The sequence below is a fragment of the Macrobrachium nipponense genome, chromosome 13, assembly GCF_015104395.2.
Source record: "Macrobrachium nipponense isolate FS-2020 chromosome 13, ASM1510439v2, whole genome shotgun sequence".
Lineage (NCBI taxonomy): Eukaryota > Metazoa > Arthropoda > Malacostraca > Decapoda > Palaemonidae > Macrobrachium > Macrobrachium nipponense.
The window spans coordinates 24,642,211-24,666,112 of NC_087206.1; the positions used below are offsets into that span (position 1 = coordinate 24,642,211).

The 23,902-nt window shown below is 42.0% G+C and overlaps 1 protein-coding gene across 1 annotated transcript in view; it reads right to left on the reverse strand.

The window, feature by feature from the left end:
- The window catches only part of LOC135225689 (uncharacterized), a 106,394-nt gene that overhangs the window by 28,816 nt on the left and 53,676 nt on the right, over nucleotides 1-23,902 (reverse strand). Inside the window, exon 3 of the mRNA XM_064265038.1 lies at nucleotides 12,948-13,175. Coding sequence (XP_064121108.1) covers nucleotides 12,948-13,175 — 228 coding nt within the window. The remainder of the gene's footprint in view (nucleotides 1-12,947; nucleotides 13,176-23,902) is intronic.

The window sequence follows — 23,902 nt, forward strand, 5'->3', positions numbered from 1 at the left end:
TGGCGGGTCAGTTGGTATCTTGTGTAAGATAATGGTATGAATGTGAAATGGAGGAGATAACTGGCCTCTTTCCTTTTCAAATTTCTGTCTCCTTTACTTCGGGTAGTAAGAAGAGAGTACCATCATAAGCTGGAACAGACAAGGTACAGGTGAGTGAAGTAGCCATACTGTTAGGGTGAGTATCAGTAAGATACCTATCAGTAGCAGGACATTCCTCTCTTTAGCAAGGGGAAGAGGAATGATAACAAACCTACATGAATGGATGAATTGGTTTGTTAGAAGAACAGATCTTCTTATCTTCCTCGGACGCAATGAACTATGACATTGTGTAGAAGCCAGAAGTCTGACTCTATGATATTCATATATGTCTTAGATTTGGAAATACTGGTCAGTTGTTTCATAGAATTCTGGTATTCAGAAAACTGATCAAAGGTGGCAAACTCCCAGTTGGTTAATAGTACTTACCTCTCACCAAGAGTAAGTCTATCCTAATGTTGAGACCGAAGGTTTGTTTCGTATATGAACAAATGACAAATTTTTAACCAATTTGTATTTTTCATAACTTACAAACCTGAGGTCTTAACATACAAAGGCCCACCTCTAACCACCCCTCTATCAAATAACCTGGGTTGGAAGAATAACTAACGGGGCCACAAGTTAAAGAGGGGTATGTGGGTGGCTCCACATGTCTCGTGACCAAGCACAGATGCCAATAGTCCCTTGCGTTCACAATTATTTTAAACTTTACCGGTTTCCAGCTGGTGCTGAGTATTTATCCTAATGTTAAGACCTCACGTTTGTAAGTTATGAAAAATACAAATTGGTTAAAAATTTGTCATTTTTTAGAGTAAATTGTATTTTTCCTAACTATACAACCCTGATGCCTTTACATTAAGAAATACTTTCAGCATAGAGCGTAGGCTGGATATCAGTCGTAGAAGAATAACAAGGTAGTTAGGCAGTAACTGCTGGTCCGACAGTCAGGAGTCCCGCCCGACTGGATGTAAACATTCCACTTTGCTTTAAGCCCAGGAACAGACTGAGGGGTGGCATGAGGTGGGCATAAAGTGTAAAGGACCTCAAGTTTGTATGGTTAAGGAAAATACAATTTAAAAAATTGTGATTTGTTCCAATACGTTATACAAACCCTCTGTTCTTTACATTAGGAAGACACCGATTGGAGGAAGGAATCTGATAGTGTCATGTGAACAGATTGGTGTTTGCCTAACCAAGGTCCCCATCCTGATCATAAGAGCGAGGAAGGGAACCTAGCCACTGTCCAATTGGTTGGAGTATGGGAACTGCGTGACCAATGCCAGACCTCTGGACCAATTCATAAGAGGGAGGCAAGCGTAGCCTCTTATGAACAGCAAACAAGAACTTTATAGTCAGAAGCAGAAAGACAAATATACAAGTATAGTGGTACCTCCAGATACGAAAGGCTCAACTTACGAAAAACTCGAGATACAAAAGCAAATACGAAGATTTTTGTGGCTCTACATACGAAAATTGTTCAAGATACAAAAGGTTGTTGCTGTAAAGTCCGAGATTCGCCCGGACCACCGATAACAATTTTAAAACTCACGTGCCGCCAACTGAGTACACTCGCCACCATCCTCCCGCTCTCCCATTGGTTCCTGATGCTAGTCACCGCCATAAGATCCTGCTCTCCTACTGGTCAGCATCTCTCCCATCATGCACCTACGTAGCGGCGTGCTTCTTCAGCCACTGTGCGGCATCATCGGTATCATAAGCACGCAGTATTCGTTCGTTCTATACGATTTCGTTTATTACTGTAAATTCGTTAGCAATTTTGTTGTAGTACTACTTTATTGTGTTGTGTGAGAACTACTTCATACGTATACGTACTACATAACTTAATTACGTACAGTATATACGTAGTCATGGGTCCCAAGAAAGTTGAAGTAGGAAAGAAGAGGATGCTTTCTTTGGAGACAAAGATGGAGATCATTAAAAAATATGAAACTGGTATGCGATTGAGTGTGATCGCCAAGAAATATGGCCGAAATCCGTCGACAATAGGCACCATCCTTAAGCAGAGGGATGTCGTCAAAGCAGCTACACCTTCCAAGGGCGTCACTATTTTGTCCAGCAAGAGGAGCCACGTGCACGACGAGATGGAAAGGCTGCTTCTTGTCTGGATAAAAGACAAAGAAATTGCTGGTGATACGATAATGGAGATGGCAATCTGCCACAAGGCTAGCGCTATTTTCAACGATTTGATTGCCCATACCGAAGATGACGGAGAAGGGACATCAACGCAAACCCCAGACTTCAAGGCTTCTCATGGGTGGTTTGAAAAATTCCGTAAACGGACTGGCATCCATTCGGTGGTGCGGCATGGGGAGGCTGCCAGCTCGGACACGAAAGCGGCCGAAGCCTTTATTAAGACGTTCGACGAGATGACGCTCAACGATGGCTACAGTTCTCAGCAAGTCTTCAACTGTGATGAGACTGGCCTTTTTTGGAAAAAATGCCTCGTCGGACGTACATCATGCAGGAAAAGAAGAAGCTACCCGGGCATAAGCCTATGAAAGACAGGCTTACGCTCGCACTTTGTTCGAACGCCAGTTAGGATTGCAAGGTGAAGCCCCTACTTTTCTATCATTCCGAGACTCCTCGAGCCTTCAAGGCCCACAAAGTGCTTAAGGAGAAGCTTCCAGTGATGTGGAGGGCTAATGCGAAAGCCTGGGTAACGAGACTTTTGTTCACCGAGTGGGTAAATCTGTGTTTCGGCCCGACTGAAGAAATTCTTGGAAGAGAAGCGCTTCCCTCTGAAATGTCTGCTGGTGTTGGACAATGGCCCTGCTCACCCTCCTGGCCTCGAGGAAGATATCCTAGCGGAGTATTAGTTTATCAAGGTTCTTTATCTTCCGCCTAACACCACCCCTCTCCTCCAGCCCATGGACCAGCAAGTGATATTGAACTTCAAGGAGGTGGATACGAAACATCTTTTCAAGAGATGTTTCGACATCACCGACACCACGAACCTCACCTTGCGTGAATTTTGGAAGGAGCATTTCAATGTTGTGATATGCATCTGGCACATCAACCAAGCTTGGCAGGAGGTTTCGAGGCGAACTTTGAATTCTTCGTGGAGGAAACTCTGGCCTGATGCCGTATCCGCCCGAGACTTAAAGGGATTCGACGTGGGTGAAGCTGGTGCTGCAGATTCAGGAACAGTTGACGATCCTGAAACTGTTTCGCAACCAGATCTTGACGAGATCGTTGCACTCGGCAAATCCATGGGGCTGGTCATCGACGAGGACAACATCAATGACCTACTTGAGGAGCACCAAGAGGAGCTTACGACGGATGACCAGAAGGAGTTGGAGGCCATGCAACATAACGTTGTTCAAGAAGAGTTCTCTAGCAGCGGCGAGGAGGAGGACGACAACGCTATGACAACAGCATAAATTAAGGATGCTTTAGCTGCTTTTCATAAAGTGCAAACATTTGTAGAAAAGAGACACCCTGAAAAGGCTTACACAGGGCATATGCTTGCACAGTTCGATGACGTTTGCCTGAGTTGTTTCAGGAACATTGTCAAAAGCAGGCAGAAGCAATCTTCCTTGGATAGTTATTTTTTAAAGAGGCCTTTAGTAGGAGTAAGCAAAAAGGAAGAACCAAGTGATACTACAAAAAAAATAGAAAGTTGAAAGTGGTGAAAAAATTGAAATTTTGTAAAAAAAAAAAAAAATAATAAATTTTTTCATTTGAAGTTTTTTTGTAAAGTTAAGTGTTACAGTTTTGTTAATGTGTTTCGTAAAGTTTAGTTTATGTTTTCCTCACATTTTTTTATGTGTTTCGTAAAGTTAAGAGTATGTACTATAAGAAGTTTTCTGACGTTTGTCCTCCTCCTCTGTCGCTACTTTCGGAGATAAACTCACTCGAAAGGTAAGCTTCCACATTTTACTACATACGTGCGTATGTACTTACGGTATTTCTTGTATACCATGTACACTAATACACTTTATTTACAGGTACATACATATTAGTACTACTAGTACGTATTAAGTTAGGTATTGAATAGTCCAAATTGTTGTAATATTTCATTGTTTATAGGTCAATTTAGCTTTATTATGAAATTTACTGGGGTGTTTTTGGAGGGCTTGGAACGGATTAGCCATTTTACATGTAAAATGCCGTTCAAGATACGAAAACCTCGTGATACGAAGGCCGCCTCGGAACTGATTAATTTTGTATCTCGAGGTACCACTGTATTGGGTTTGTCTCATGTTAATGTCCTCTTCACCCCTTTAGGGAATGGATGGATATATGCTTCCATACCCCAATGAAAGAAGATAGAATGGAGCTCAGTAATATAGCTTACCTGTATCACCTGCCCTTTCCAGCATGTAACGACCACAGCTCTCTGTCCATAGGAAGAGAGACAAGTGAAAGGAGGACGAGAAGCCAGTCACTCTCTCACTCACACCTACATTCACACAGTTACACAAAGTGATATGCAACCTTGTCCATGTCAGAGGAGCTGAGTAAGCTACACAACTTGTTGAGCAGCCACCACGGGTTCCAAGGAAAAGGTATCCAAGGACTAAGGGCTATATCGTGAAGGTAGAAGGAGGTGAAGGTGGTCTAGTTGGACCAAACCCAACTTTAATACCTGTGAAACCGACAGGTTTTTGCCGAACGCAAAAAGACCAATACCTCTGACTTCCTGGGCTCTCGGACGAAAGGTACCAGTATCATACCTCCCTTTGGAGGAACACGCTTTCCTGATCACCAGCTAAAAAGAAATAGTGTTCTTGGACATCTCTTTCTTGGTCACCCCAGTGCTAACGAAGAGGCGTCAACACTCAGGCTGGAAATGACAAGTTCTCTTCTGAAAGCACCATAGCACTCTAACGTGACAAAGTAGCATCTCATCTGGGTTGTTACCACAAAAGTCCTCTAGGGAGGGGATCACAAAGAACTCAAATCTAACGTCAGGGACTGAAGGATTCCGAGTCTTTGCTACAAAATCTGGGACAAAACCGAGTGTAAGCGATCCCTATCCCCTCGAGTGTTTAACATCATTAGAGAGACCTTGAAGCTCACCTACTCTCTTCACTGATGCCAAAACCAGCAAAAAAGATGGTCTTAAGGGGTCAGATCCCTGTCTGACGACTTCCAGAGAGGCTCGTAAGGTTCACTAGTCAAACTCCTTAAGACAAGTCACATCCCACTCAAGAGGCCTGAGTTCCCTGGGTGAGCAAGACCTCTTGAAGCTACTCAAAAGGAGAGAGATCTTCCATAGAAGTGGATATATCCACTCCTCACAGTTTTAGGACCTGGGCCAAGGATGACCTATAGCCTTTAACTGCAGAGAGACAGAGAGAGGAGCTTCTCTCAATGAAGAAAGACTTGGAAGTCCGCAATCTTGGGAAGAGTGGCTCTGAGCGGAGAGACCCCATCCATGACACCAACCACAGAAGACGGCCCTCTTTCCCTGGTACACTGTCGCAGAGGACTTTCTGAGGTATCCTGCCATCTCTGTTGCTTCTCGGCGAGAAAAACCTCTCACTCGCAAGAGATGGTGGATAACCAACTGCCATGAAGTGTGTACTGCCGAGTGGTACCGCTCTATGTGCGGCTGACATGGCAGGTTGTGCCAAGGGGGAATCTCTCGCAGTGTCTCGGAAAGAAGAGCCAACAGATCGGGATACCAAACAGCCTAAGGCCATTTGGGAGCCACCAGAATCATCTGAAAATTCCTGGTGACCAGCACTCTGCTGATCACCTTGCGAATCAGGCAGAACAGGGAAAAGGTGTAAACCTCGAGACTGTCCCATGGATGTTGGAATGCATCCTCTGCAGCTGCCCTTTGGGTACGGTACCACGGAAAAGAAAACCTGAAGTTTTCTGATGTGCCGGGTGGTGAACAGATCTATCACTGGACGCCTTCACAGGTCTAACAACCTTTCCGCCACGTCTGGGTGTAGGGACCACTCTGTCCCTACCACCTGATTCTGGCCACTAAATTCCTCTTGCCTGGAATGTACCTGGTCAACAGTTCGACCGAGTGTGCTGCAGCCCACTCGTGCGCCTGCACCGTCAACTGATGCAACAGGAAAGACACTAGGCCTCCGTTTGTTGACATATGCCACTACTGTGGTGTTGTCGCTCATAACACCATGGAGTGTCCCATCACTCGATCCTGGTACTCTTGGAGGGCTAAGAAAGCTGCCTTGAGTTCCAGAATATTGATGCTAAGTTGCTTGTCATGTTGGTTCCAAACTCCTGCAGTCAGCAACACCTACAGGTGTGCACCCCAAACCTTGATTGATGTGTGAAAACAGAAGCATGTCCAGAGGGGGTATGTGCAACTCACTCCTACAAAGAGGTTCCTGTCGTCTAGCCACCAGACCAAATCCTTCCTCACTTCCTCCATTAGAGGGATGAGAAAGGATTGAGGATCTCAAACTTGTGACCAACACCACTTTAGTCTCCATTGAAGAGACCGCAGGTGAAGACACCTGTGAAGGACTAGCTTTTCTAGTGACGACAGGTGACCAATCATAACCTGCCAAAGCTGAGCAGGCTGTTCCTGTCGAGACAGACACAGTTGAGCTGCCTCCCTGAACTTGCTGATTCTCGATTCTGCTGGAAGACCCATGCTGCTACCATATCAATCAGCATGCCCAGATACTTTATCCTCAAAATTGATCATGATCCCAAGATTGTGACAAAAATCTAGAACCCGATCCCTGTCATGTAGCAACTGCAAGAGCTCACTCACCTGGACTAGCCAGTCATCAAGATACCTCAACAGACATATCCCGACCGAGTGGGACCAAGCAGACACCAGGGTGAACACTCTCGTGAACACCTGAGGGGCGGTTGAGAGTTCAAAACAAAGTGCTGTGAATTGGAGCATTGTCCCCTCAAGAATAAAGCGAAGGTACTTCCTGGAGGACTGATGGATGGGTATCTGAAAATACACATCCTTCAGGTCCACCAAAAGCATAAAGTCGTTCTCCCTGATAGAGGCGAGCACAGAGCATGCCGTCTCCATCGTGAACCGAGTCTGGCGAATGAATTGGTTCAAGGGAGAGAGATCTATCACAGGTCTCCAGCACCCAGTAGCCTTCTCCACTAAGACGACTCTGCAGTAGAACACTGGTGACAGATCTTGCACAAATTCTACAGCTCCCTTGCTCAGCATTGATTGCAGTTCTTCCTGCAGAGCCAGATCCTTGACTGAACCAGGGACATTAGTTCGTAATTGGACTGGAGACTCGGTGAGAGGTGGCCTTGACTCGAACGGAAGAAGATAGCCCTCCTGAAAGACATCTACCACTCAGGTCTCGGCTCCATAGCACCGCCATGTTGCCAAATGGCTCGCCAGGCAAACCCCACCGATGGCAAGTGTTTCCCTCTCTTCTTTCGCTTACCTCCCTTCTGTGATAGAAGGGGAGCTGAAGGGGAAGTGGTTGTTCCCATTTCAAAGCAAACGAAGAAGGCTGGGTCTTTCCTCGCGGGCTCTTTGAAGAAAGTCTTCTTGGAGGCAGAGGAAGAGGTAGCTTGGCTCGAGGGCCTAGCCACAGTTGCACGACTGCCCAGAAGTCTTAGTAACTGCCTGGTGGACAAGTCGATTGTTGTCTTCAGCTATATGCTTGTCCACCGCAATGTCCACCATCTCTTGAGGGAAGAGAGAGGAGGAACCCAGCAATAGTCCATTCCTTAAACCCAATGCAGACTCTGGCCCACAATAAAGGACAGCGTCCCTCCTCCTAAGAACCAGGTTGGCCCACAGCTTTGCTGTCTGGTGGGCCAGGTAGGAAATAGCCCTACTTCCAGACTGGAAAAGTCTCCCGAAAGCCGAGTCTTCTCTGGGCACTATCGGTCACAAAGAAGAAGCGACTTTGGATACTCTGAGGGACCACAGATCCAGCCATGAGACTGCTTGGAAAGCTCCCATAGCAGTAGCTTCCAAGGCCACTGCCTCATGCTGCATGAGCCATAGGTTCTCTGAAACAAGGTGCTGCAGCAGCAAGCTGGGAGTTAGGTGAACTAGCTCTGGGTCAACATGTTTGGTTGCCAGGGGGTTTTCCGAGGGCGTGTAGAATCGCCTTGGTCTAGGTAGAAGAGGGGGAAGCAGCTTGTGCGATCTGTTGGCCCTAAGCAAATTCTGACTCCAACTGCAAAAGGCAGTTAGAATGAGCTACTGTCAACCCTTCCCTTAGGTCACTGTGCTGATGAATCAGCGCAATGACCTCTGCGAAAAACCTCTGGATCTTGGGAGTAACTGCATCCTGGGGAGATGGGCCATGAAGCCCTTCCAGGATGAGTCCCTCCCTTAATCCTCTTCCTTTAGAAGGAAGGGCCTCAGCAGACCCCATGATCTCCTCCAACCACTTGAGCATAAGACCTCTCAGGTCCTAAGACTGTGCCGGGAACGTAAGTTCTCATAGCTGAACCGTGGGAAGAACACTCACCATGGTTCCCCCTGGTCACCTCACCCCTCCTGGTGTATCCCAAGGAAGTTGAATGGACAGATGAGGAAAATCAGACGTTCCCACTCGGTCTGCTACCAGAACTAACAGACAGAGCAGGCCATAATCGATCACCAACCCCCGGTAAGGATCAATTAGTGGGTCTAGAGGAGTGCTCTTCAAACACTCCCCCGAGAACTGTAACAATGCTCATGCACATCAGGAGAAACGCTATGCGACACCTGGTCCGTTCAAACGTGACCGATGATCGGGCAAAGAAAAGTCTCCCCTGCATGGTGAGAGTGGTACCATCCTCACGACACATCCTAGTCCTCGAGGAGGTCAAAACTTCTCGAGAGGACTGAATGGGGGATCTCCTAACAGTCTCAACAGTTGTGCGGTCTCGCAAGACCGTCACATCAACCCTGGGAGCTGAGCGATCGCTATGCGAGCAATCATTGGCAAGGGCTTAGTCACCTGAGCGACTCACCCCTTCCCTCCGCACCGTGCCTGAGTCATGATGGCAAGCAGACTCAGTGTCACCGACTCTAGCTGCACGCTCATTGGTAGATGTGTGTGCACTCGGGGAAACTTACAAACGAGAGCCTGAAGTACAAGCTGAAGCCTGAACTCCTAAGGTCACCGACCCGCGCCCCTGAGGGTGGCAAGGCTGCTCCCGTTCCTTTGGTAATGGGAGGACCAGTGGAAGGCCCACCTTTCTCACCAGAGCATAGACAAACCCTTAGGCTAAGGCCCCACCGAATCCATCGCTGTGCGTCGCGTGCGTCCAACACGGCTACTCGTTTTGTGCGTTTCGATTAACTGTCATAGTTCAAACACGAGTGGCCCCACACGGCGCATGAGCGTGCGTGATGTCATGTGCGTTACCGGACTGGACGCACAAGGAAAAAAACGTTTTGTTTTTAGTCACACGTGGACGTGCGTCTCCGAGCTGGGGTTCGCATGAAGGAAGAAATTGTGGTAGACCTACAACAACCTGCATTTGAACCACATGCTCAACTTTGAGTTATAATCAAATGTAATGATTTGTGGTTATGATAGAGGATTAAAGTATTTTTTTATTATATTCTAATGGATACATTTATGTAAATATCTTTGTTTCAGAAGTTCCTGTATCAAAGTGTTCAGTTTACACACAATTCTATGTATTTTAATTTTTGTATTAAATAAAATAAAAGTGCAACTTTACAAATTTCGAAATCAGTAATCCTTCCCTCAGTTACTACAGGTTTCTTACGTTGATATGGATCTTCTGTAATTGGTATCAAATTTTGATATTCAAGATATAATGCCCTCGTGAATCAAATCAAAGGTTTTCGGCGGCATACGACAATATTAAAAAAAACTTGTCTGGACGCTATCGTAACTTACGAAAGAGTTTTGCATATTCTCCACTCTTTCCTCTTCTAAAGTTATGTCATAAGTCCAGATTTTCCTACTTTTCAACCCCTCTAATTTGGTTGACAGCACCGAGTCGGAGGAAAACCTCGTGCGCTCCCTTCATAACGGCAAGTACTGCTGAAGTTTGAATTGTCCGTTTTGTAACCATCACTTGTTTGTCTGGTTGGGCCACTCTCGCAGAAGATGGACACGCTCATAGACGGATAGCCGTGTTGGACGCACCCGACGCGCCGCGACGGATTCGGTGGAGCCTTAGCCTTAGTAGTGCCAAAGCGGGACTTCTTGGAGGGGAGACAACCTTCTTCTTCCTAGGCGGGGAAGCCTCAAAAGAAGAAGGGGAGGAGGTGGCAGACGACGACAAAGACAAGGAGGAAGACGACGACACCTTACGCTTCTTCTTGGACTACTTCTTTGTCAGTTTTCTCAGCGCAGCAGTCAGAACCCCAATCCAAGGTGCCACTGAAGCACCCGCCGAAGCAGCAAGCTCCAGGGCAGCTGGGACCAGAGGTGCCATCACCATAGCAGCACTCACATGGTCAGGAACTGGTACAGCAGGAGGCGTGGGCACTGAGACAGAAGGAAGGTCCAGTAGAGATGGTTTCTGGGGCTGATCGTAAGTAGCTGGGGGTTAGAGAACCACATAACCTGGAGGAGGAGGGGGCAGAAATGGGTTTGCCTTCTCAAAATATTTGACACTGATGACACGACCACTGAAGGTGTTACTGTGGTAACGTGTTGCATATACACAAGGTAAGATGGTGCCACATATCCAGGTATGGACAGTGTTGTGGTTGTCCTTGCATCTGCCATATGAGTCAAAGGGGCTGACAAAAAATGATGCATCATCCCCTGCAGAGATGGGACACCAGGCAACCTCAACTTCATCCAAGCCTGCTGCAAATCCCCAACTGCGGAGGCATACACACCTGAGGGAGCAAAAGTCGGGTTAGTGGGAGGAGGTCCTACTCGCCCTGAAGGAGAAAGATCCCCTCTGGATCGAGCAGAAGCCCTCAAGTACAATACCAAGCCTCACCCCTTCTTCTAAGCTTGATGAATCAAGCAAAGAAGCAGAAGACATTTCCCCTGAGGAAGAAACAGCAAGGCGAGGAAGCTTATATGGTGGGAGGAAGGAAGACGAGGGATTACTCACCAACGGAGTCACCAGAGGCGTGTAACCCTCTGACGAACCCTCAGAAAACTCCCCCCCGAGATTGCTTCCTCCCATCATATCTCCCACCAACTGCTCTGCCGACCAAGAGACACAAGGTTCACAAGGATTATCAAATGAACATTCACACCATCAGCAATTTATGCAGAGGACTTGAGGGTCCACATCAAGCTTAGATTGGTAGCTGCCACACTTCCTGTCCCCCACTACACGGCAAATGCATTGCAAAAATGGGGGGTGATTAGCCTTATTCAATTCATGGGTTTGCATGTTGCAGAAATAAAAACGGACAAACAAAGCACAAACATAGACAAGAAAAAGACAGATCTCCCAGAGTTCTGGAACTTTGTATGACGACAAAGGACAGAGACCGAAAGCACATCTGTTTACCATGGCAGCCAAAAGCAAAGTGGAATGTTTACGTCCAGTTGGGTGGGACTCCCAACTATCAGACAAGTAGTTACTGCTTAACTACCCTGTTATTCTTCTATGACTGATTTCCAGCCTATGCTAAAAGTAATTCCTATTGTAAAGGAGCAAGGGTTTGTATAACATGCAGGAACAAATAGGCAGTTTTAAGCATTTTTATAGGGGTTTCAACTATTCGTGGGGGGGTTGGTACCCATCCCTTGCAAATATGGGGGAAACACTATACAGGCAGTCCCCGGGTTACGACGGTGTCGGCTTACGACGTTCCGAGGTTATGACGCTTGTCAATAAACATTATTTCCAGGGTTACGACGCCTACAACGCGCATCTGGGAGATGAAATATGACACCAAAAATGCAAAATAATCAATATTTGAAGGTTTTTTTGATGAAAAATGCCATAAGAATGCAGTTTACATAGTTTTCAATGCACCCAAAGCATTAAAAGTAAGGTTTTCTTAGGATTTTTGACGATGTTCCGGCTTACGACGCGTCTCAAGAACGGAACCCCCGTCGTAACCCGGGGACCGCCTGTATACATTTGCTTAACAAAAAAGTTACCCGGGGATTCTGACTGCCACTTGGCTAGGTTGCTGACATATATGTCTTCTATTCCTTGCAGTTATTCGCATGTCAGACTGTGCATTAAGTCTACTTATGTTACCTACTTTAGGGAACCAGATATAATTACAGTGGTCCCCCCGTATTCGTGGGGGATGCGTACCAGACCCCCCCGCGAATAGTTAGAATCCGCAAATGTTTGGAACCCCTATAAAAACGCTAAAAACAGCCTATTTTGTTAGTTAAAACTTAAGAAAAACCACTAAAAATTTTCATAATTGGTTTTTTTAATATTTTTATCACAAAAAGTGCATTTTATGATGAAATTGATAACAAAAACCAGGAATTTGTGGATATTTCTCATAGAAAAATACCGCGAATGCGCGAATTTTCCGCGAATAATGCAGGGAAACGTTCCCGAGAGAAATCCGCGAATGTGTGAGTCCGCGAATCCGAAGAACGCGAATACGGGGGGTCCACTGTAGTTTTATTCTGGCCTGATCTATAATTTATTAGTGTTTTGCTTCCATTTACAATTTTCAAGTGTAAAGAATAATCTTTCTTCAACTGTTCATAACTTTACATGTGAAGAAAAAGCAAGTAAAAACAAAATTGTATGTGACTAAACCTTTCAATAGGACAGGGAATCACAATAAAAAGTGAATAATGTATATAAATGAAAATGAAGATATTTCATGTAGAATTTTTCATTCATCATGGAATAAAAAAAATCTGAACAAATTCTACCTATTCAAATGCTCATAAGACTTTCTTAATTATTATGATTGGTAAGTAACCTTACAATGCAAGACCTAAAAATATCAGGTAGTCATTCTCCTTGACAGAAGATTTATGCTTAGCAAAATTTCTAACCATTAACAATAATAGACAAAAAATTCTAAGGTTATTTACCTGGTTCTAATATTGAATGACTGAACATTAAAGGACCTGTCTTCTGACACATTGCCATTTCATCTTGACCTCCAACAGCCTCACATTTAGTGACACCAACTGTATGTTCCATCCCTGGATATCCTTTCTCATGGCAAAGCTCACCAGTTTCAAGTTCTTTTGCTTTGTTAGCCTCACTGTACATTAGCATCAAGTCCAAGTCATTTTTGTGATATCCAGCAACCACACCTTAAAACAAGAAAAGACTTTTATGAACAGCCAATACCATTTTTCTACATAAAGTTCCTAAACTGTTCTTAACTTTTATGAGTAAATTTAACAGACAGTAAACAAATGGTTGAGGAAAATTTAAGGGCTCAACCTATTTCTTCACAAATAATGATACTGATTTATGATGAAATAAATTTTTCATGTAATTACCCTCTATCATTTGCTTTATCTAAAGTGTTAAAATTAAAAAAAAAAAAAAACGTAAATGAACACTCCCGATAGTTACTCCCAATATATTTTTGAAGGGGGTAAGACAACAACTCCTATGGTTTTCATTCTTCTCTTAATCTCTTAAGAAGGAAGGAGAGAGTGATCTCAATGACTGAGGGTGAGTACATCATTACTTTTGAGGTGAAACTTACCTCCTACTATTTGCTAACTCCAACATTGTTTGGGGGAGAAAGTTAGAGATTTCACCCTATACCCAATTTACAGGTAGTCATCTACTTATGACGGCATTAGGTTCTGACCGAGCTGTCGTAAGTTGATCTCGTCATAAGTTGATGAACCACATAGCCTATGTACATGTATTCTATACCTACGAACCACATAGCCTATGTACATGTATTCTGTACCTACCGTATATTATCCATCATATATTATATCCAAAGTATGCACTGTATACTGTCTTTCTTCTAGCATATTGAATAAATTGAATCATGTTTAAGCTGTATTTTTATCCTTTTTACCATATTCACACACACATGCATGTACATGTACGTATTTTTTTTGTTTACATTTTCATTGACAACTGACTAGCCTACATATATATACATTTTATATCATCCCAAAAATGTGCATGTAAGTACCTATTATTACGTTTAGCATATGAAATCTTATCATGCTTGAACTCGTTGATTAATACTTACTTTTATTACTGTATTTAACATTTTTATTGTAGGCATTCAAACCATCTGTCTGGTCTGTTTACATTTTCTTATCCGCCATTTGCATTGACAATCGGCTACACGTATTATTTACTTTTATTTATTTATAGGTTTGAATTAAATACATAATTTGTTATTACATTTGATTTATTTGCAAAACATAGAAATACAAAATGAATGACAAAAATACGAATCTTTTACCATTTTCCAACAAAATTTTACATCTGAAAACAGAAAACAAAACATCGTCTGCTGTTTTCTCTAGCGACCATTTGTACTGTTGCCAACATGTCTATGTACGTAGTAATACACAGTTTTATTTTACAGTAAATTATTTTTTCTTTATAAATTTCAGGCAAACTACAGTAATGCACAGATAGAATTGATTTACAGTACAGCAAAAACATGAACATACAAAAAAAATAAAAATTACGTAACATTTGAAATTTGAAAAAAAAATAAATAAATAAAATAAAATAAATTATTATCTGCTGGTGGATGGCTGGGGATCGTCGGGGTCATTCGTATTAGTACTAGTAGAGGGGGCAGGGGTAGACCGAGATGTTGGTTTAAACATAAACATGCTTAGTTTTGTTTGAATGGTCCATTTTTTTTCTCTTCATAAATTTCCCAGTATGGCCGAAAAGCATCAAGAACCATGCGTTCTATTCTTGAAAATCTTTCAATATTTGGATCCATTCCTTCAAAATGAGCTAAAAGTTTATTTAACTGTGATAAACCTTCTGCTAAGCCTTTGGTCGTGAACATTCTTTGTGGCTCCTCCTCCTCATCCGCCTTTTCTGCTGCTGCTTCTCTCCTTTCTTCTTCTGCAACTTTTCCTCTTCCAGCGCAATCAGATCTTCAGTTGTTAGTTCTTCCAACTCTTTGTCGAGCAATTCCTCGATTTCTTCCATTTCACATTCTAACGATAGACCTTTGGCTAATTTCACAATTTTTTCACGAATCATTATTAGTTCATTCTCATTATCAAACCCATCAAAAGTATTCACATAGCATTTAGCGCAATTCTTCCAAACACCGTTCATGCATTTCTTTGTCACAGCTTCCCATGCCGCAGAGATGTTCTTGATGCATTTAAGAATATCGTATTTTTTCCAAAAACTGTGTAATGATAAGTCAGGATCATCATCTGTAGCAGATATAGATTGGGAAAAGGTGGTTTTTAGATAATTTGCCTTAAAGGTAGCAATAGCTCCTTGGTCCATAGGTTGGATGAGGGGAGTTGTATTGGGTGGTAAAAATATAACTTTCATGTTGGGATGGAGATCGGCTAGATGAGGTGGATACCCGGGTGCATTGTCCAAAAGTAATAACACCTTGAATGGAATAGTGTTTTCGAAACAATATTCACGAACCTGGGGAATAAAGCAGTTTACGAACCAGTCTTCGAAAAGTGCTTGAGTCATCCATGCCTTTTTGTTGGAACGATAGTAGACTGGTAGCGTATGCCTATTCACATTTTTAAAAGCTCGCGAGTTTTTGGAATGATAAATAAAAAATGGCTTCAGCTTAAACCCGGCGATGTTACCGCAAAGCAACAAAGTCAGCCTATCTTTAGATGCCTTAAATCCAGGCATGGATTTCTCCTCTTGGTAAATGTAGGAGCGTTCCGGCATTCGTTTCCAGAATAATCCACTCTCATCAACATTAAAAATTTGTTCTGGTAAATAGGCTTCTTCTACAATGACTTCATCCAAACTTTCAATGAACTTTTTCGCACCTTTCTCATCTGCACTCGGTGCTTCCCCAGTGATTCGGACATTATGCAATTGAAATCTTTTCATAAATCGTTTGAACAAACCTGTACTTGCTGAAAATTCTTGAGTATAATCTACTCCAGCACGCTCCTTCAACGTCTTTTAAAGCTTTCGTTTGCAGTATGTGAAGGCTTAATGGGACACATTTTTGGAGTTGGCTTTCAATCCACACATTTAATAGTTTTTCCATTTCGTGTATGGGTCCACTTCATTGTTTCGTTATCACAGTTGATCTCATAGGTGCTGAACCCTTTACTGCTTCATGAATACGTTCCTTATCCTTCAAAATTGTCGACACAGTAGAATGCGGTAGGTGAAGATCCCGGGCTATTACACTAACTTTCTTCCCCCCTTCAGACTGCTTTATCACTTTCATTTTCATGTCTAGATCAATAGCCTTTCTTGCTTTCTTAGCAGGCTTGGAAATTGAGCAAGATCTTCTTTTTGAAGATATCTTTGATTGGGGTTTGGAGAAAAGAAACAATGTACAATATAGGCTAACCAAAAGGACTCAAACACACAGAAACACTGACTAAAGCTGAGCATCTCTTGGAGATGAGCGCGCTGCCGGTAGCGGGAAAAACTATCGTATGCGCGCTCGACGTATTTTAGCCAAATATAAAATTAAATATTATTATATATTATTATATTGTCGTAGCTGTCATAAAGTCAGTCTTTCATAAGTCGCATAGGTCATAAGTAGACGACTACTTGTGTCATATACCAGAAATATCCTTATTGCTGCTCACTTACCTCATGAATAAGATCCCCTGATAGGAGCTAAAAGCACAAGTAATATGATCCCTAAAGAGTTACCACCTACCCAACAGAATTGTTGTGGCACCTAACACAAAATACAAAAATATAAATTTTCATGATATAATTTATTATTTGGATACTTACCTACTGTTAAAGTTAGCTCGTATCTCCATGCCGATAGGCGAGTCGTCATACAAAACAAAAGAAAAAACGATCGCTTGGCTGACCCGGAACTGTCTAGTTTACCTGTTCTCCACCAAGTGTGTTCGAATGTTTTAGCTATAGTCAGAATTCTCCTTGACGGCCCACTAAATGTGGGGAGGCTGGGTGGAGTCTACCTTAACAGTAGGTAAGTATCCAAATAATAAATGTTATCATGAAAATTTATATTATTTGAGATGAATCTTACCTACTGTTAAAGTTAACTGATCCCCACACTGAGATAAAGGATGGTGGGTAGTGCAGCTAGACAAATTCCGCTCAGCCAAGCGAGCTAAGAGCTTCTTGTATGAAACTCAAAACATTCTTACCTGATCAGGAATCCTTCCTGGATAATACTGCCACCAGGAGGTGGATTCCCTTCAGGATGCAAGGCTCTAATGTGTGTGCAGTCCAGAGCAGCCTTGCGGAGAAAACCACTTCATTTTCAGTCAGAATGAATAGAAGTGGCGTGATGGGACCCCTGTGCCTGGGTCCAAAAGCCCCCAAAAATGACAGCAAAATACAAAGTAAATGCCTATGATACAAAGGTAGGCTCCATTACAACAAATGTACCTTCATGCTCCCCAAAAAACCAACACCCAGGATTAAAATAAAGAGCCTAAAAGATAGCTTTTTCTTTCGGTTCAGGAAAAGGACTTTACCCGCTTTTACAGGAGGGTTAAGGGCTTTACAGTTTTCAAACACAATTTCTACATCTTTTAAGATAATGAGCAGCAAAAACTGAATTACAGTTCCACTGAGCTGCATTAATTACATCCTTAAGAGGCAAATTCTTTAAAAAACTAAAAGTAGCAGCAACTGCTCTTACACTATGAATATTTACCTTCAATAAAGGTAAGATCTCTGGGTCTAGTTTTTCATGTGCCAAGTCTTATTAACCCTTAAAACGCCGAGCCTCTATTTACCAAAGTGTCTGTCGTATGCTGGCGGCATTCGGGAGTTAGCGCTGAAGCGGAAAGTTTTTTTTTTAAATCACAGCACGCTTAGTTTTCAAGATTAAGAGTTTATTTTTGACTCCGTTATTTGGTATTTCCTGAAGTTTAGTATGCAACCATCAGAAATGAAAAAAAATATCATTATCATATATAAATACTATTGGAATATATGACAGAGCAAAAAAAAAATTCCAAATATAATTGTAGTGTTCCCCCGTATTCGTGGGGGATGTGTACCAGACACCCCCGTGAATAGTTAAAACCCGCGAATAGTTAGAACCACTATTAAAAATGCTTATAACTGCCTATCTTGAAAGTTCAGATACCAAATGTATACCTTTAATAACATCCTACTTCAAATATACATAAAATTACTAACCTATTACTGTATTAATCTTTGAGGTTATATTACTAATATCATTTCAAAGTCATCTTAAACATTTTACCATTAAAAATATATGCCTACAGCCAATAAGAGAGAGAGAGAGAGAGAGAGAGAGAGAGAGAGAGAGAGAGAGAATTATTGAGAAGATTAGAGAGAGAGAGAGACCGAGTGAATGGCAACATGAGATATCCACGTGATTGGCCAACATCATATATTGACCATTCAAGATGAAATTATGAATTATTTCTGAGACAAGAAGTGAATAATTAATGAGGGGGAGACGAGAGAGAGAAAATTAATTCCTAAACTTGTTTCAGAACTCCTCCTTCCTTCCAGCCAATGACGTATTTATCAACACTGTCAATTTATACTCCTCCGCCCAACGTTCCTGCCAAGTGGAGATAAAAAAAGACTGGGAATTCGCTTTTTTTAATTAACTTTATTAATATTTTGAAAATTTGTAGTTAGTTAAAGGTAAATCATTTATTTACAACAAAAGAAATAAATAAACATACGTAAGTAAAGTTGAAAGATGAGGAGAGAGAGAAGAGGGAGAGAGAGAGAGAGAAGAGCAAAGAGAAGATGAGAAGAGGAGAGAGAGAGACGAGAGAGAGATAGAGATAGAGAGAGAGAGAGAGAGAGAGAGAGAGAGAGAGAGAGAGAGAGAGAGATGGTATTGTTACTGTTTAATCTCACGAAACTAAATATTATTTGTAAACTAGTGCTGTATATTATTATTTTACCATAAAATGTAGTAATGTCCTTAATGATACACTTATACATACATTTCCAGCCCAAACAGAGGGTGAGAGTTACCACTAAGACACACTATCTTGTGTGGCAAGAGAGAGAGAGGGTGGGGGGAGGGTTATCCTTATTTAAAGTAACTGAAATGGATAGATTATTGTACTTCTATAAAATCTATAACATATGAATTTTGAAATTAATTATATTACTATTATCATCATTATGCAAAAATATTAATAAACATTCACATGTACCATAGAAATTCTCATCTCAGTAAGAGAGAGAGAGAGAGAGAGAGAGAGAGAGAGAGAGAGAGAGAGAGAGAGAGAGAGAGAAAATACGTGATCATCGAGACAGCAACAGTTGTTGGACCCCAGCCAACTCTGCTTGGCTCCCAGGAAATCAAAGACGGGGGTAAAATGCATTTTCTTTCATTCTTACATGACTTTATATTTATAAACTAAAATCTTGCTAATTCACTTTAGTATTTCCTTTAATGAATTTATATTATTGCTGTTTACATTAATATGATTTTTGAAAATTAGTAAATCATCATCCAAAAAAATAAAACATCTCTGTAAAGAGAGAGAGAGAGAGAAGGAGAGAGAGAGAGGAGAGAGAGGTGAGGAAGACGAAGAGAGTGGATAGGAAGAAGAGGACGAGAGAGAGAGAGAGAAGAGCGAGAGAGGAGAGAGAGAGAGAGAGAGAGAGAGAGAGAGATTATCGTAGCATTTGTAAAATACTTTCATATATGATTTTTGAAATTACAATATTATTATTATTATTATCAAATGAAAATATTAATAAACATATACATATGTGTGAACCAGTAAAAAATCCTCTTCATCTCAGTAGAGAGAGAGAGCGGAGTAGGAGGGACGAGAGATGAGGGGGAAGAGAGGAGAGAGGAGGAGGACTGGCAGACGGAATTGATAAGGAGATGAGAGGAAGGTTGTCGAGAAGGGAGGACAAAAAAAAAAAAAAGGTGGAGAGAGAGAAACCTGGAGAGTTCGAAAGAAAGATTGCGTGAAGACTGGGATTTCCTTCATTCTTACATAATGGGATTTCCTTCATTCTTACATAATTTTTGAAATTTATAAACTAAAATCTTACTAATTCAATGTAGTATTTTCTTTCTTGGAGTAATTGCTCTTTACATTAATACAGTAGTACCTCGAGATACGAAAGGCTCAACTTACGAAAAATTTTACTGCTCTACATACGAAAAGTTTTCAAGATACGAAAGGTTGTTGCTGTAAAGTCCCGAGATTCGCCCGGGACCACTGAGAAACAATTTTAAAACTCCCGTCTCCGCCAACGTGAGTAAACTCAGCCACCATCCTCCTCTCTCCCATTGGTTCCTGATGCTAGTCACCCCATATGGTCCTGCTCTCCTATTGGTCAGCATCTACCCTTTGTGCTTTAAGTATTCTATTGGTAAAAGGATGCTGTAAATTGAAAAACTTATTCATGCAATACATTTAATAAAAAAAAAAAAAAAACATTAGCTAAAGATAGAATAAAGATAGAAATGAATGGTTATTATACTGTTTGGTAGTTTCAGTAGTTGAAGAGAGATAATGAAAATTTATGGCTTACTGTGTAAAGTGATTGCTTGTCGATCGATGCGATACTCATAAGTGCTGGATGTAAAACAGACGTTTGGAAGCTTTTTGTTATTGTTGATTATAGTTAATGGTTACTTAATAATTATTTGAAATGAGTACATGCAATACATTTAATAAAAAAATTGTGAATTAGATATCATAAAATATAAAATAAATCAGACTGCCAACAAATAACGTATTTTTAGAATTCTTCTTCTTTTATTATTAACATTATTACGTATACGTTATCTTTCATTATAGCTGTCAGTAACTCGGTATCTATCTCCATTAGATAAAGATAGAATAAGAATAGAAATGAATGGTTATTATACTGTTTGGTAGTTTCATTAGTTGAAGAGAGATATTAATGACAATTTATGGCTTACTGTGTGCTAGGAAAAATGATTGCTTGGTGCTCGTTCGATACTCGTAAGACGGGTAAGAGCTGAATGTAAACAATCGATTGGAAGGTTTGTTTTGTTTGTTTGTGTATTATAGTTAATGATTAATTAATAATTATTTGAAATGAGTACATACTGATTATTTATACATTTTATTGGCATATTCTAAGCTTTTAGCTCTTAGGTTTAGATGTCAGAATCATAGACTAGGCTACAGTAGCAACCGCTAACATAGGCTAGGCTTATTGCTAAGGGACCATATGCTAAAGTCCTAATATATGCAGTAAAAATGGGGTTGAACATTACATGCAGTTGAATATTACTCAAGTATGTACAGTATTTTGCCTTTTTGGAGTCATATTTCTTCCGTCAGATCAGCGTTGTAACCCTAGAACATGTGTTTTAGGCCTGGAAATATAATTTACTGAGGTTTTGGAGAGCTTGGAACGGATTAGCCATTTTACATGTAAAATGTGTTCCAAGATACGAAAATCTCATGATACGAAGGCCGCCTCGGAAAAGATTAATTTCGTATCTCGAGGTACCACTGTATTAATATTAGAAAATTAGTAAATCATTTATCACACAAAAAGCATACATCCCGGTAAGGGAGAGAGAGAGAATTATTAGTTATTATGTGATATCATGTAATCTTATTAAACTTACTAATACAGTATTGATCAATATTAACCCTTAAACGCCAACTGGACGTATTTTACGTCGACATTTTTTGTCTCTCGAGTGCCGACTGGACGTATTTTACGTCGACATACAAAGTTTTTTTAAAAATTTTTTTAAAAATTTTTTTCGCGGAAAAAATACTTTTAGGAAGGCCTACCAGCCGAAACTCTTTGAATCACGCCTTGGGGGATGCTGGGAGTTCACGGATCAAGGTGTTGTTTTGTTTACAATCGTTACGCAGGCGCTTGAATTTCTTTCTTGCCGCACTAAAAAGTATCTGTGACACATCTCGGAAATTATTTAGTCACTTTGACATAATTTTTTTACCATTTTAAATTAGCCGTTACATGGACTATTATATATGAAAATGTGCGCATTTTTATGTAAAATACAACAAAAAAATACTCATGATTGTAGCTTTTATCAGTTTGAGATATTTCATATAAATAACGATAAGTGCCAAAATTTCAACCTTTGGTCAACTTTGACTCTACCGAAATGGTCGAAAAAAAAACGCAATTGTAAGCTAAAAATGACAATTTGTCGAAAATTGCATTTTCCTAACTAATACAAACCTGAGGTCCTTTAACAATAGGAGTAGCTAGCGGCAGCTGGAACGGTCGTAAGCTTCGAACAAGGGGGAGAACGGTAGTTAACTGCTTGTCCGATCGTCGCGCGCCGCGCGACTGGGAGGTAAACAAATCACTTTTGCTTTTGTGGCCCATGCAAAATACGCAGAGTGAGGGTGGCATGAGGAGGGACTATATGTTAAAGGACCTCAGGTTTTGTATAGTTAGGAAAATGCAATTTTCGACAAATTGTCATTTGTTCGATACGTAATACAAACCCTCGGTCCTTTAACAATAGGAAGACTCACTTCTGGTGGGAAATCTGAGTCTTTTTGATGAACAGACTGGTGTTCGTCCATCCCTGGAATGCTCCCTGGTCGTAAGAGCGAGGGAGGGATCCAAGCCTCTGTCCGATTGATCGGGGTGTGCACCGCAGGATCAATGGTCAGACCTCTGGGCCGACGAGTACTAAGAGAGAGGCAAGGTATCTCTTCGTACCAGCATTGTAAGAACTTTTTTCCTTTACATGAGCAAATGTAAAGTAATGGTTTTGTCTCATGTCGGCATCCACTTTCTCCCCCTGTTGGAGTGAAAGTGGTGGATATTTACTCCTATCTCTGGTTAAAGAGATAGGATGGAGCTCTGTTGAATAGTTCTTACCTGCATCTGACTCCCTTCCAGCAAGGTAACGACCGTATCCCTCGCCCACAGGTAGAGGTAGAAAAAGATGGTGAAGAGAAGCCAGTCACTCTCTCATTCACGCATTCATTCTCCAGTCTACCAGGAATCGATGCTGTTCTGCCTGCTCGGGTGCTGGGTAAGCTTACACAACGTGTTGAGCAGCCACCACAGGTCCCAAGGAAAAAGTATCCAAGGACTTGTGGGCAATATCCCGAAGGTAGAAGGACGTGAAGGTGGTCTGGTTGGCCCAGACACCTGCCTTCAGGACCTGCGCCACGGAGAAGTTCTTACGGAACGCTAAGGAGGGTCCGATACCTCTGACTTCGTGGGCTCTCGGACGGAGCGTACGGATGTCGTCGCTACCATCAGCTTCGTACGCTCTCTCCCACTGATCACCTCACGCAGCCAGAAAGAAAAAGCGTGTTCTTGGAGACTTTCTTCTTGGTAACCCCAGTGCTAACGAAGAGGCGTCGACACTCAGGCCTGAGGATGTCGAGTTCTCTTCAGATAGTGCCGTAGCGCCCTCACAGGACAAAGCAGCATCTCATCCGCATCGTTATCGGTGAAGTCCAGGAGGGAGGGGATCGTGAAAGACTCGAACCTGTCGTCAGGGATCGACGGATTCTGAGTCTTAGCTACGAAGTTCGGGACGAAATCGAGCGTCACAGATCCCCAGCCTCTGGTATGTTTAACATCATAAGAAAGGCCATGTAGTTCCCTACTCTCTTCGCCGATGCCAGGGCCAGCAAGAAGAGGGTCTTGAGGGTCAGATTCCCTGTTCTGACGACTCTCGGAGTGGCGAAGGGTCTTCGAGTCAAAAAAAAAAAAAAAAAAAAAAAAAACTCCTAAGTACGAGAGTCACATCCCACGCAGGGGGCCACCTGAGTTCCCTGGGTGGGCAAGACCTTTCGAAGCTCCTCATTAGCAAGGATATCTCGAACGAATTCGAGATGTCCAGTCCCCCTCAGTTTTAGGACGAGAGCCAGGGCGGCTCTATATCCTTTAACTGTGGGTACTGAGAGGAGCTTCTCTC